Source organism: Cyanistes caeruleus, chromosome 3 (assembly GCF_971803275.1).
Source record: "Cyanistes caeruleus chromosome 3, bCyaCae1.hap1.1, whole genome shotgun sequence".
In the NCBI taxonomy this organism is placed as follows: Eukaryota; Metazoa; Chordata; class Aves; order Passeriformes; family Paridae; genus Cyanistes; species Cyanistes caeruleus.
This window is the reverse complement of record NC_141703.1, coordinates 20346393-20359421: the sequence shown is the minus strand read 5'-3', so window position 1 is coordinate 20359421 and position 13029 is coordinate 20346393. Positions and strand designations below refer to the sequence as shown.

Sequence of the window (13029 nt, the reverse complement as noted above, 5' to 3'; positions counted from 1 at the left end):
AGTGAGTGCCAAGTACCACTCATCAAAAGATCATTTCCAAGTTGTATTAATCTTTTCCAACATACTTTCCCACATGAAAAAGAAAAAAAATACCTGCCAGAAACATTCTTTGGCACATAATAAAATAATTTTGGGTAGCAGACATTTACTCTGAATTCTTGGCAGAAGGTGAACAGGTCCAATATCCAAGAAAAAAGGGCGTAACGTTTAATATTAGTGAATAATCACTTCTACAAAACTTTGGGTAACTAGACATACTGTAATTTTACCTACAGCTAGGAATCCTTTCTTTATATTTCCCAGTGTCTGTGAAAAGGCTTGTAATACTGAATGCATTTCCCAAGGTTCTGGAAATAATTTTAATCATTTAGCAATCCTAATCTTGAAACAAATGTGCAAGCCCTATTGTTCAGCTGATTTTTCTAAAAATATATTCCAACTGCAGTTCTCTATTTTAAATTGCTAATGTGTGTCCTTGTTAAGCCCTTTATGTAATTGCGAAGGTAAGTCTTCAAAATAAGCAGACACTGCCAAAACCAGAGAGGTACTCTAGGATGTATTACTGAGAAACAAAAATCTCAGCTAAGAGAAGGATCTCAGTCTGCTGTGAATAATAATCAAGATCTGGTGTAGGATTCTTGTTCACCATTATTTTTTGTAATTGTTAGCAGAATCTTAACCAGTGGCTTAAGGCACCAGACACTGTGACCAAATATATTTCAAAGAAAGCAGTTGTCCTTTTTGTGAAGCCTTTGCATATGTGTGCACTGGGAGTTTATGACCATATTTTTATGGATACATAATTCAGTTCAGACAAAAATCTAAGGATAACCAAGGATGGGGATCCATGTTGCATTCTCAGTTCTCACACAGTGCATCATATAGGAGAGGAAATACTAGGCTACGGTGGCAGCTGCAGTAAGTACAGTGAAGAACATCACTGTATTCTCAGGCAATGGCAAGAAATTACATCACTTGCCTTAGGAACTAGATTAGCATGTGCTTTGCCCTGAATTAAGAAAATACAGTTGCTCTAACTTGTTTCCTCCTGGTTTTGCATATAGAAATTGCATTCAAATCTGCCCTTAGTGATACATGTGCCTTGCTTTTCTACACTGATAAATCTAGACCTATAAAAGTCTTCATTTAACATTGACTGTATTGTTTGTACATCATTAGTTTTTGGAGGAAATTATTTTGTTCGTGGTCATATTTCACCAGGGGGTTTTTGTGGACTTTATTTTAACTGCTGTGATGGGGCTCTAATTTATTTCAGAACACCACACTGCACCACTCTGCCCTTCTTGCCTTCTTACATGCCTGCTTACATGGCAGTCCCAGGACCCAGACGTCAAACTTGGGATGAATGTTTTTCCACTACTTGCATCTGGTTTCTCTGGCAAGCAGTTGTAAGGGCAGCTTTGGAGTTACTTGGGTTTGGTAACACGGTAAAGCAGCTGATGGGATTGTGCGTGGACGTGTGCTCCTCCTGCACATGATTTTCTTTTGACTCATGATGCAGTGGAATGTTTCTACTTGATGTGTCTGAGTCTCCCAGGAATTTTGCCCATATACCCATTTATGGTCATAAAGATGACATTTCTTTGCCCCTTGCAACCATTTATTTTTTTTTTCCTTGCAGTCTGTATAGCTGTAATCAGCTCTTACAGGTCTTCCATTCTTGTATGTATGAATTTTACTTTGGTCAAAATCTCAGCAGTAGTGCCAGGTGCAAGACTTGCCTTAAAGAAAACAAGCATTTGTGCAGACAGAAAACTTGAGATTGCTGTGGATCCCGTTTAGCAGCTTCAGGCTGATTCTGCTGAGCCAGTAGTTTTAATAATTTCTAAAGTCTTGCTCATTTTTGTTTCCTCTACCTCCCAAATACTTTGAAGATGAGCACTATGTCACTTCAGAGGTGAGGATTGGATGAGCTTGTATTGGAAATTTCAAAAAAGAAAGACAACACAATGTTGGAGAAATCAATTAACCAAGAAGTGTTGGTTATTTCCATGTGGAGATGGTTAAATTGATGGAGAAAAAGAAGAGATTGTCAGATAGTTTATTCCTTTTATTTTGTTTTTCTTTTCTCTTTCTTTTAAAGTAATAACATCACTAATTTCCAGGAACTGAACTTAAGATCTCTGTATATGCAAACCTCAGTCTGGACTGCTTGAGTTAAAGAAATAGGAAAATTTATTAAAGGAAATGACACAGATCTCCATATGAAATCTCACTATTTTCCAGAAAAGAGGACCACGCTGGGCACTAATTATATAAAGATTTGTAGGAATGGCTTCTTACTTGTACTCAGGGTTGGGATAAAGGCTGTTCATCATCAAGATGTCCAAGGTGTGTGTAAAAGGCAATTTTTTATTCTCTGTTTCATTGTACAGTAGCAAATGTTTCAAGAAGGATCTTATATGTGAGTAATCGAACAAAGTAATTCATAAATACCTGTAAAACACCTGGGTTTTAAAAATTATTTGTACAGCAACCTACTTAGGTTAACCAGAGAAAACTAAGTCCACTCAGCTCACAAAGAGAAAACTTTGTTCAACAGATCACCTCTCTATTGCTCATCAGGGCATCCCCAAAGTAACTCCCGGGGAACCAGCAAGGACTGAAACAGTTCAAAAGTCGTTGCTTCCACAGACCCCTCTTTGTCCTTCCCCTCACCTGTACAAATACAGCAGTGGGTACTGTAGTTGCTACAGTTCAAGGTTGCAGTTTTACAAAGACATGCTTTTTGTGGTGCTAAAGAGATTAGGAAATGAAAGGAACACTTGGTAGATGTCAATTTTAGCTGGAGCTATGAGTGCAGATGAGCAGCATGGGGAATACTCAGCATCACCCCAGCTGCAAGTCTAAAAGGAGGAAAGCTTTGCTCCCAGAAGAGGTGAGACACATCTCTGGAGAAGAGAAGCCATTCCCCGGGCTGTGTGGCTCTTCAGTTGTCTTTTCTACACCTACGTTTGACAGGCATTTCTGATGTGAGCCAGGGATACTGTAAACAATTAAAACTAGGTAGCCTTCAGATGAAACAAGCATGCAACAAGCATTATGTTCATTAAGTAAAACTTTGTCATTTTATGATCAATGACAAATCTGTCTTCAAAGGGAAGCCATTTTTAACTGAAAAAGGAGCAGCCAAAGGAAAAACCCTCCATCATCTCTGTTTTTGCAGTTGTAGCAAAACCTATCAGTGAAATTTTGCAAAACACAGCCCTACATATGCATTTTTTGGCACTGCCTGGGGCAAGAATTCCCAAATGGCTGTGTATGTACCACTGAGAGTATATACAGACACCTCAGTGTGGGAAAAGATACAGCACAGAACCAGGACCTGTTACCACTGTCAGTACAAAAAAAGTGTGGGAATCTCTTGATTAGGAATTTCAGTCAGTTTTCAAGTCTGTTTTTTGACTTGTGTAACAATTTTTTGGATTGGGGCATCATTTAAGCAATTGTTTTCTGCATTCATTATTTCCTCTCTGCTTTCATGCGCTGTAAAATACTTCAAATCCAGTTATTCCACAGTTGATAATTCACCTCCATTCATACCAAGATCATCCCAAGATCTGCACTGTTCATTTGGGTATATCTTTTCATATATGATAATGTAGTTACAGATTATGCATAGCTTGATGGTTTCTGTTTTCCCTTCTTTCTTGAGGCAGAAAAAACCTGGAAGCTATTCTCTCAAGTCTGCTGAAAGATGTTATTTAGAGCATTGGTCATGTCACAGCAAAAGCAGCTGGTTCAGTGCTATGAAGCTGTTCAGTGTGTGGCAATGCTTTCTGCTCTTCAGCCCTTTGTGTTCATGCTTTTAACTTTAAAAGCTCATAGTCTCACTGCGTGTGTCTTTGAAGGGTTTATTGCACTAAGATTTTGTTTACTGGTGCTATTTGGACAGAAATTACTGTTTTATAGAGTGATTATTGCAGTCACCAGAGTGACAGAATTTATGAGAAAGGATCCATACGGACACAGATTTGCAACTTTCATTCATTTCACTGCTGCCACGGCATTTTGAGTTTGTGTCTACTGTAATTTCACGTCATCCCCACCACATCCTTCCTTCAGAGCACCTTCTGTCTCTGCTCACGCTCCCCAACTGCACTGACAGACTGGAGGTGGGGGTGGTTCTTGTGTCTTGGCTTTGCATCCTCAGTGTAGTTACATGATCTTAGAAGGAGGGCCAGGTTAACAGGCTGACATTTTTCTTAAATTTTGATAGAAAATGTTTGATAGAAATCACCTTTTCATAAGGCTGAGCTATGGAGCTGCAACTTTGCTATGTAATTTTGTGTACTTGAATGCAGAACCCTGAAAAGAACTGATGACATCTGGTAACTATTAAAGCTCAGGTGATTCTTCAGTGTTATCAGAAACCTGATGTAGGTACAGCTTCAGTGAAGATTTTGTTGACTGTGTGAAGTAGTTTTAAAACCAGTCTATTTTCACACGAACCTTATGTAACTGCCACAGGAAGAAAAGAAATCAGGAGGGAATTAGCTATCTGTTGGAGGACTGATTGGCATGTTTCTGTTGGGTTTGTTGTCTTTTTTTTTACAATTGTATAGGTGGATTTTTTCAAGAGGGGTGATGAGCACCATGTCCAGCAGCACCCACTTAAACGATTTTGCTCTGCTGATTTTTGTTAATCAGATCTTGTGTGATAAAATCTTTGGAAAGTTTCTCACAGCTGCTGGAGGTGTGTGAGTTAGATTGCTCTTCAGTGACAGTGTACCAGGAGTTTAGTGTTTCTTCATCTAACAGGTGCTTTGGTAATAGTTTCTCAGCATCCAGAGAAACAGTAAGATAACAAGTTTCATTACAAAAACACAACTGAGATTCGTACTGAGAAGTTTCTTCTCTCACATGCTATGAGATGTGTTGCTCTCTGGGGATCAGAACTGAACAAAGAGGTTGAGCTGTGTGCCCAGTCATCTGTCTCCAGCTAAAGAGACAAAATGCAATAATGAGATGTAAAATATCATATTTAAGATTATGTCTGCCATAGATCCACAGTCATGGTTTTCCACTTTTTTACTTTTCCTCGTGTTTGTTGTTTGCCATTTTTATGTCATCCACCTGTTTAATCAGAGACCATGTTCCCTTTTTCTGAGCTGTTGACTTGCAAACTAGCTGCTGGGTTTTTCAGCTTTAGTCACTTTCAGTGCTCTTGGACAGCAGTTCTATTTTCTCATTCTTACATAGTTTTACTGATTTATCTGTCATGTATTTTTAAGTACATTCTGTTTCAAGAAAGTTGCATTGCAATTGTTGATTAATTCAAATACACATAAATATAAATTAAGAGGGATCTGATTCTCTAATTCTGGTTAGTTTTATGCCATGTATTTATAGATACAGAGAGATTTCAGTGTTCAGTGATTAGGCCCTAGACCTCTCAAGTGCATGTATGCTCAGTGCTTGATTTCTTCCTCATTGTGGTTCCCAGTAATGTGCTTAGATGTCCTACAAAACTAATAAACCAGGGAAAAAACACTGCCCTGCAGATCTTACAGTCTATTTCACAGCAGGAGGTCCAACAGCTCATAAAATGGACCAGGACATAAAGAGCAATACAGAATAACAAATTGGACTAGGGGTTACATAAATGATACTGCAGCTTTTCAGTGGGTTTTTTTTGTCTGTCCTTTTTTTATGCCTTGTGAATTTATTTTTTTTATGCCTATGGAATTCTGTTCATAGGTGGACCTGCCGTTTCCTAAAAAGTGTCCAAAACATCCCCCAAAACTGGGAGAGTGATGGGAAGGGAAATTAGGGTTGGGAGGGGAGAGAGTGGGAGCTGTTAGCAGGAAAAAGAGAAAAGCAGCAGCAAAATAAAATGCGTAGGGGGAGGGGGAGAATCAGAGAAATACATACCTTGGTTTCAAATGTGGGAGGCACTCTGTTTCTCAGCTTGTTTTTGCTAGCTATCTATGTTAATAATTGAGCTATCTGGAAAAAGCATCTTGAAAAGGGAGAAAGAAAGCATTACTATCGAGTGAGCCCAAAATCACATCCCCAGCCTGCACACAATTGGACATTGCAGCGATATAGGGGAAATCCCTTAACGGATAAAACTATAAATGAAACTGGTGTTGACAAGGGGAAGAGGCACAGCTATATTTAACGGAAGTATTTTCATTTGAAAGCTGCTTTCTTTTTCTTTTTTTTTTGGGGGGCGGGTGGGGGGTGGGAGGGTTGTTGTTTGTTGGTTTTTTCTTGTCTACTTGGTGGAGACCATGAGGGCTCTTCCTGTTTGAAACAGTGCATGGGTGGTTTCCCCAAGGCTTTTAATGTTAGATTAATGCTCTGGAGACAGTGTGATGATAAATGGGTTCCTACAGTTATATCTACATCCTGTTCCCCCTTCCCCCTCCCGCAGCTGCCCCTCTGTACAGTCTCTCTGCAGCGCTCGCCTCCATACCCAGCAACAGTTCTGAGCAGCTTCAGCCAGGATTTAAGGCAGCACTCTTTAAAATGTGTGCCAAAATTCTTCAATTTTCAGTGCTGTCACCTTCATTGCCACTTACTCAGACAATGACAAAAACAAAACAGGGAAGAGAAAGACTTCTGGCTGAAGTGCAGGCCACCTCACTGGCTTGTCATCTGCTGTGTGGCAGATCCCAGTTAATTACTTTCAGTATTGCTGTTCACATAGGTTCAAATAGGTTTACAGAGGTGGCCTTTTTGTAGTTTCACATTTTAACGGCAGTGCTCTGCCCATCATACTGTACTAAACAATAAATGAACAGAGGATTTGAAATCTCTTCCCTTTCTGTATAAGGGAACAGCTCCCCTGTGTCATCTACATCTATGCCTTAATTTTATACAACATGCTGGTAGGGATTTAAGTGTGCAGCTTCAGCAAACACCCAACACTGAAATTCAGCAAGGGAAATGGAGATTTGAGGCACTTTTTTTAGCTGGACCTGCTCATGTGGCAATTGCTGGTGTTTATGTGTTTTGGGGGGTTTTGTTTCGGTTAGTACAGTTATTTTTCTCTGCATGCATTTCCATTTCTATATGACTTCCCCTGTATGTGCCGGGGGGGATGGGCAGTCAGGGTGGCTCAGGTTGAGCCCCTCAGCTCTGAGCTGCCAGCCCACACCCTTCTGCTTACACGGCAGCATCTCTTAGATCTCAGGACAGAATATTTTTAGAACACGAAGGTGTATCTGACTGGTGCATTGAGATTTCATATCATGGCTTCCTTTTCCTGCTCTCAGGTTTCTCCCACTCGGCCTTTACCTTCGGTATCGAGAGCCACATCAGCCAGTCCAACATCAACGGAACACTAGTGCCACCTGCCGCACTCATCTCCATCCTCCAGAAGGGGCTCCAGTATGTGGAGGCCGAGATCAGCATCAACGAAGTAAGTACCACTGCCACCTCCGCCACCGCCGCACAGCCCAGCAGCCCCAACACAAGCCACTCCCCAGCTCTTCTCCTCATCTGGTTTAATCTTATTCCTCATACTTTGCCCCATCCCAGCAGCGGGCCAGAAAGCTCTGAGATGGAGACGTGTTTCCGTTTTCTTAGCTGTGGCAGGGAGGCGTTCTGTGCGCTGCTTAGATGGATATTTGTGGTGTTTCTGCTACCCCAGCCAACAAATCTAAGGTGTACAGCTTCTGCAGCAAACAAGAAAAGGCACCTGTACTTACAGTCTGGCATTTTCAAGGTCATAGCAGAATTTGGCAGGAAAGACCTGCAGCATAGGTTAAAATGTCCCTCCCTGACACGTCCTAGCAGGCAACACGGATCCCAAGCCATGAGAAGCCTGCAAAAATCCACAGAGGTCACTGGAGAGTGATTTCAGTGACTTGGTTCTAGATCATATGAGATGAGGCATCATGTACATGGTGAAACAAGTGAGTGTAAATTCTGAATGTGGCTGGGATGCAGGTTTTCTGTCGAGACTGTATGGACAGCCACAAACTGTCTGTTCTCTTTGAACTGCCAGTGGAAACAAAGAAGGGATGTGGGAAAAGCCAGTGTATTTGCCCTGCCAACCTTAAAGACGTGGTGCTTTGAGAGGGAATGAAGCATGACAGATAAGCAAGTGCTGCATTACAAAATTTTTACGATAGATATTTCTGATTGACAAACATCTGTAATGAATATTAATGCAAAGGAACTACTGCTTTTTCCTCTACACCTGAATGTAGCATGTGAACAGCATGGGTGAGAACAAAGGAATATAAAATAGAGAAAAGGCTGTGTTGCTTGCAATGCGTAGTTTGGAAACTTCTGGTTTTATCCAAACATTCTGTGTGTTTTTTTCTTTTTATGACTCAATACCATGTATAAGATTTGTATATGTGTTATTTTGTTATTGGGGCAATGACATTTGACATTCATGCCAAGCTGCACTTTGATGCAAACAGTGTTTGAACAAACCAGTGTTAGGAAGCTGTCTAAATTTGCTGCTACTTAACATTTTTCCCCATGCCTGAAATTGGAGCTACACAGTTAGAAAGTTCCAGCTCTGAAGCACCCATATTAGATCAGGTTGGGTTGGTAGGGGCCTGCACTTACTGAGCTTCAAGGCTTTCCCTAAAAGCAGAGAATAATCTGAAAATATGCCTGTTGTCACCATTAAGATTTATGATGCTCTCACCATGGTTTGAGTCAGGTTGAACAGGGCCTGGTCTAATGGAAGGTGTCCTTGCCCATGGCGGTGATGTTGGAACTCTGTGACCTTTAAGGTGCTTTCCAACCCAAGCCGTTCTATGATTCCATTCAAATATATACTGTTAAGTATGTTACAGCAAAGCAAAGGCCATTCTTGTTACATCTGAATCCCAGTAAGGGCTGCCATGCATTCTTCACTGTGTGTTACTTTTCTATGTGTGTGTTACCTAAGAGTGACAAGTAACAACAAGCAATCAGTGAGTCCATGAACTAGTGTGTATAAAATTATTGTTTGTGATCTATTAAAGGGCAGTCATGTAAATAGTCCAGTGAGCATATTTACAGATGAAAATGTAAGATGTCAGGATCTGTTGGCAAACATTTTGTTTATTGTCTAGCAAATTTGTGAATTTGTGTCAATATTCAAATAAATTTTGGTGGATACATAAAAAATGTTGAGGATAAAAAGAGATTATGGTTTCTTCTCTAATGACTGTCTCCTACTTTTTCTTCCCCGTGAGAAAAAAAAAAATGTATTATCTTTATATTATAATTCTAAGGGGTAATTCAACAATTAGTTCAGCAGAAACATACCAATCAGGCAAGCAACTCTTTTTCTTTATTAATTGTTCTCACATATGGAAGATGATATTGCTCACCAGCTACATTATCTGTCTGTAACCTATTCTTACTTGCTCTTTCTCAAGAAAAATCTTTCACCACTGCATCATTATTATTTCAAAGAATTGAAGGGAGTTTGCAGAAAATTGGCAAAATGGCACTTTACAAAGACTACTAAAATATTTCCTCTATATTTAAGATAATAGGAAAATGAAAGTAAAGAAAAGCTAAGTCAATACAGTCTGTATTAAGTCTTCAACAGCCCTTAAAAGTTTACTCAATGGGTTTTTGAAGCTGAAGTTTAATTTACAGAAATCAAAATGAAAGCCATAACTATTTTGAATAATACAGTGGAATAAAAGAAAAATAATGGTAAGGTGTCTTGTATGATCAGCTACCAACTGGTGTTGCTGGGCTGAAGAACACTGCCTGAGTAACAACTGAATTTGCGCATACGTCATGCTTTGGTTGAGGTTCATTATGCATCATCTGCTTTCATTCCATTCCTATGCTCCTGCAAGTGTAGGAAGGCAAACAGTTTAACCAAAGTCTGTCTGCTTTTGTCATGGCTTTAGCCATGACTCCGCTTTTTCAAACAGAAAACAAAGAGAAGCTTTCTGTCATTGGTCAGACATACTTTTTAACTCAGCTTAATTTTTTTTACATCTATAAAGCATTTTTATGGTAGAACTTTCTATAAAATTCCTTTTTCACTGGTCAGATTTCTCAGTGGACCATGCATGAGTGCCACCATCTCGGATCTGAGGGAGAGGCAGTCCATAGTCCTGTGGCACTATTGGTTAAGTCAAAGTGTAGTATCTTCACATCTTCTTCTGTGATTCTTTGCCGACCTGAGTGGTGAAGATCCTAAACTTGGGGTTTCCCTTCTGCTCGTTTTCCCTGCAGGATGGTACAGTATTTGATGGCAGGCCGATAGAGTCCCTGTCTCTGATAGACGCGGTGATGCCTGATGTTGTTCAGACCCGACAGCAAGCGTTCAGAGAGAAGCTAGCGCAGCAACAAGCCAGCGCCGCGGCAGCAGCGGCAGCCACGGCGGCCACAGCGGGAGCCACGACGACTGCTGTTTCGCAGCAGAATACACCAAAGAACGGAGAAGCCACTGTGAATGGAGAGGAGAATGGGGCACATGCAATAAGTAAGTCAACAGCCAGCTGCCTGCCGCTGCTGGGCAGTTTGTGTTTCAGTAATATTCTGTGCTTTCTGCTAGGTGCTAGAACTAAGGGCAATCATTCCAGGAGGGTGGGGCATTTCTAAAAAGGCTGCTGAGTGAAAATGATGTTTCGCATCACAGTGCTGTGTTTTACCTGTCTCTGACAATCTGAAAACTTCAGATATGTTCAGAATTGCAAGTTGAAGACAGCATCAAGAAGTGGAGCTGTATGCTCTCTCTTTGGAGCAGGCTACCCAGACTTTATTATAGCTTTCTAGATGCTTTTAGATATTGGATAAAAACTGGGCTGTAGCCAAGGCTTGTCATTTTGGCCAGGCTAGGAGAGAGTTGAGTTGAAAGGCTGGGACTTTGTCTTGATTTGAAAGACATATGTCTGCCAAGGGAGACAGGGACCTCCCTTGGAATGGAGAATATAGCTCCCTTCCCTCCAAATTATTATAACTTGTAAATTAAGCAGTTTTCAGGCAAAGATATGGGAAAAGAAACAATAGTTCTTTGCTAGTATGTATATATGTAACAAGGCAAAACAAACAGCAATGGCAGCAACAACAGCCAGAACCACAAACCCAGGAACAGCCTCGAACAGCCTCTCCTGGCTGTGGCACCTTTCCTTTCGGTGGAGTTCCAGGCACAGCCGGCAGGGGCGCTGCTGGCTCCGGGCAGGGTGGGGCCGATGATTTCTCCGTGACTGCAGGGGGCGCTGTGGCGCGGGCTCAGCCGCCTCTCTCCACGGTAATGGCAGCTCAGCCTGTGGAAGGGATGGAAAAAGGGGCTTGCTTTGCAAACCCACAGGAGCAGGAAGTCCTGATGCTTCTCTAGAGAGCAAAATGAGCTGTAACAGCAACCTTGGAAGCAGCTAGGGTAGGAGAAGACAGCAGGAGATGGCGACTCACAGTGGTGATGAATTCTCCCCACCGTGACTGCCGCCTCTTTCCCCTCTGATGCAGACAAGTGAGAGAGCGCTAGGAGCTGCCCCTTCTCCCAGCCCAAATCTTCCAGCGTCTCTGCCCCTCCCAGAGAAGCCCCTCAGCTAAGAGAGTAGCCAGCCATACCCTTCCATTTGTCTCTCTTAAGTACCTGTTGTTATTGTCTCTTAGCAATATATGGGAGAAATTTCCCTGAGAGAAAGAAAAGGAGAGGAGTAATCCGAACCTCCAACAGACCTACAAGCCCTATCTGTGTGACTGTTGTGTGACCAGTGCATAGCCTTGTGCAGTAGCAGTCCTGTGATCATCCATAGCCCTGGCATGGCCCTTGGCCCAGTTTGGCACCATTCTTGTACGGTGTGACCAAGCACAGGAGCAGCCATAGCCTTACTGTCATGTTCATTAGCCCAGTTTGGGCTATACCAACTGTCCATTCCTGAACAGCATTGCCAAGCACATGTGCCCGAGGACCATTCCCAGCAAACAGCTTGGATGCAGCCAACCTGTCTTGAAGGCACAGAGGCAAATTATTCCTCGGCCTTTTATTTAATAGCGTGTGCTTATTCAATCAGTCATATTCATGCATATTCATACAGCAAATATCCAGCCGAAGGTCCTACCTTCCTGAGGTTTCCTTAGTCTTTGGGAACAGTCAGTTCTCAAGAGCGCTGAATTCACCTTTGTTCATGGGTGACTAAGGGAGACTGCATTTATAAATTAATCATCCAAAGTCAGACATACCCAACATGGAGTGGGACCTACCTCCCTGTGTAACTAGATCCTGATGATTGCGCTAACACTGGGGCACATGGGATTACTGGTTCTGGTTTCTGTGTGCAAGGCCCATTGCTGGCTGAGTTCTGAAGCCAGCTCTTACTCCCCAGTTGTCTTCCAAGAAAATTCTAGAGGCACATGCATGGTGGGTTTTGTAGGAAGCCCTAACAGCTCTTTGGCTTAGACAAGGTCAGGACTGTAGTCATGTAACAGATTTTATTAGTTCAGCAGTGCAGATACCTTTATCAGTCTCCATCTTCTCTTTCATCTGAATAGATTCCTCTGTGGGCCAGTGAAAAAAACACTTTCAAAACAGGTTTTCTTTCAGAGAATTCCAGTTAGATGGGTTCATTTCCCCCAGTAAAACTGCAGTTACTTAAATAATATTTTTATTTGAGAAAGCAAATGTAAAAAAGATCTGAACATTTAAAAAATATGAATCTGTTCTTAGACTGTGGATTGCATATGTTTTACTTTCAACTAACCTCTGTTTTGAAACTTAACTTATTTCATATGTAAAGGGGTGCAAATAGAAATTAAAGTACTGTGAAATGTATCAAACACTGACTTTTTTTTTGTTGACACGTCTTCAGCTGACATATGAAAATTTTAGGGGAATGTCTTGCTGTCTCAGGGCCAGACAAAACCGTACTCTTAAGGTAGAAAATTGATCATTGGTTCATCAGTAAAAGAGAACCACTCAGATGTGTTCCCTTCTGATCCAAAGAAGTATGTGTACTATTGCAGTAACGAAAGGAAAGTCTTAAAGATCAGTTCATGTTTATAGCCACACTGTAAGCCTTGATGTCTCAAATCTGACATTTTCTAATTAAAAAAATAATAATTCTCACAGCTATTTTTAATAGA

The 13029-nt window shown here is 41.3% G+C and overlaps 1 protein-coding gene across 11 annotated transcripts in view; it reads left to right on the top strand.

The window, feature by feature from the left end:
- TBL1X (transducin beta like 1 X-linked) overlaps window positions 1-13029 on the top strand; it is a 192534-nt gene that overhangs the window by 148551 nt on the left and 30954 nt on the right. For all 11 annotated transcript variants that reach the window (XM_086880134.1, XM_086880136.1, XM_086880135.1 and 8 more), the window contains 2 exons: window positions 7245-7390; window positions 10177-10426. In XM_086880134.1, the coding sequence (XP_086736260.1) occupies window positions 7245-7390; window positions 10177-10426 (396 nt within the window). The remainder of the gene's footprint in view (window positions 1-7244; window positions 7391-10176; window positions 10427-13029) is intronic.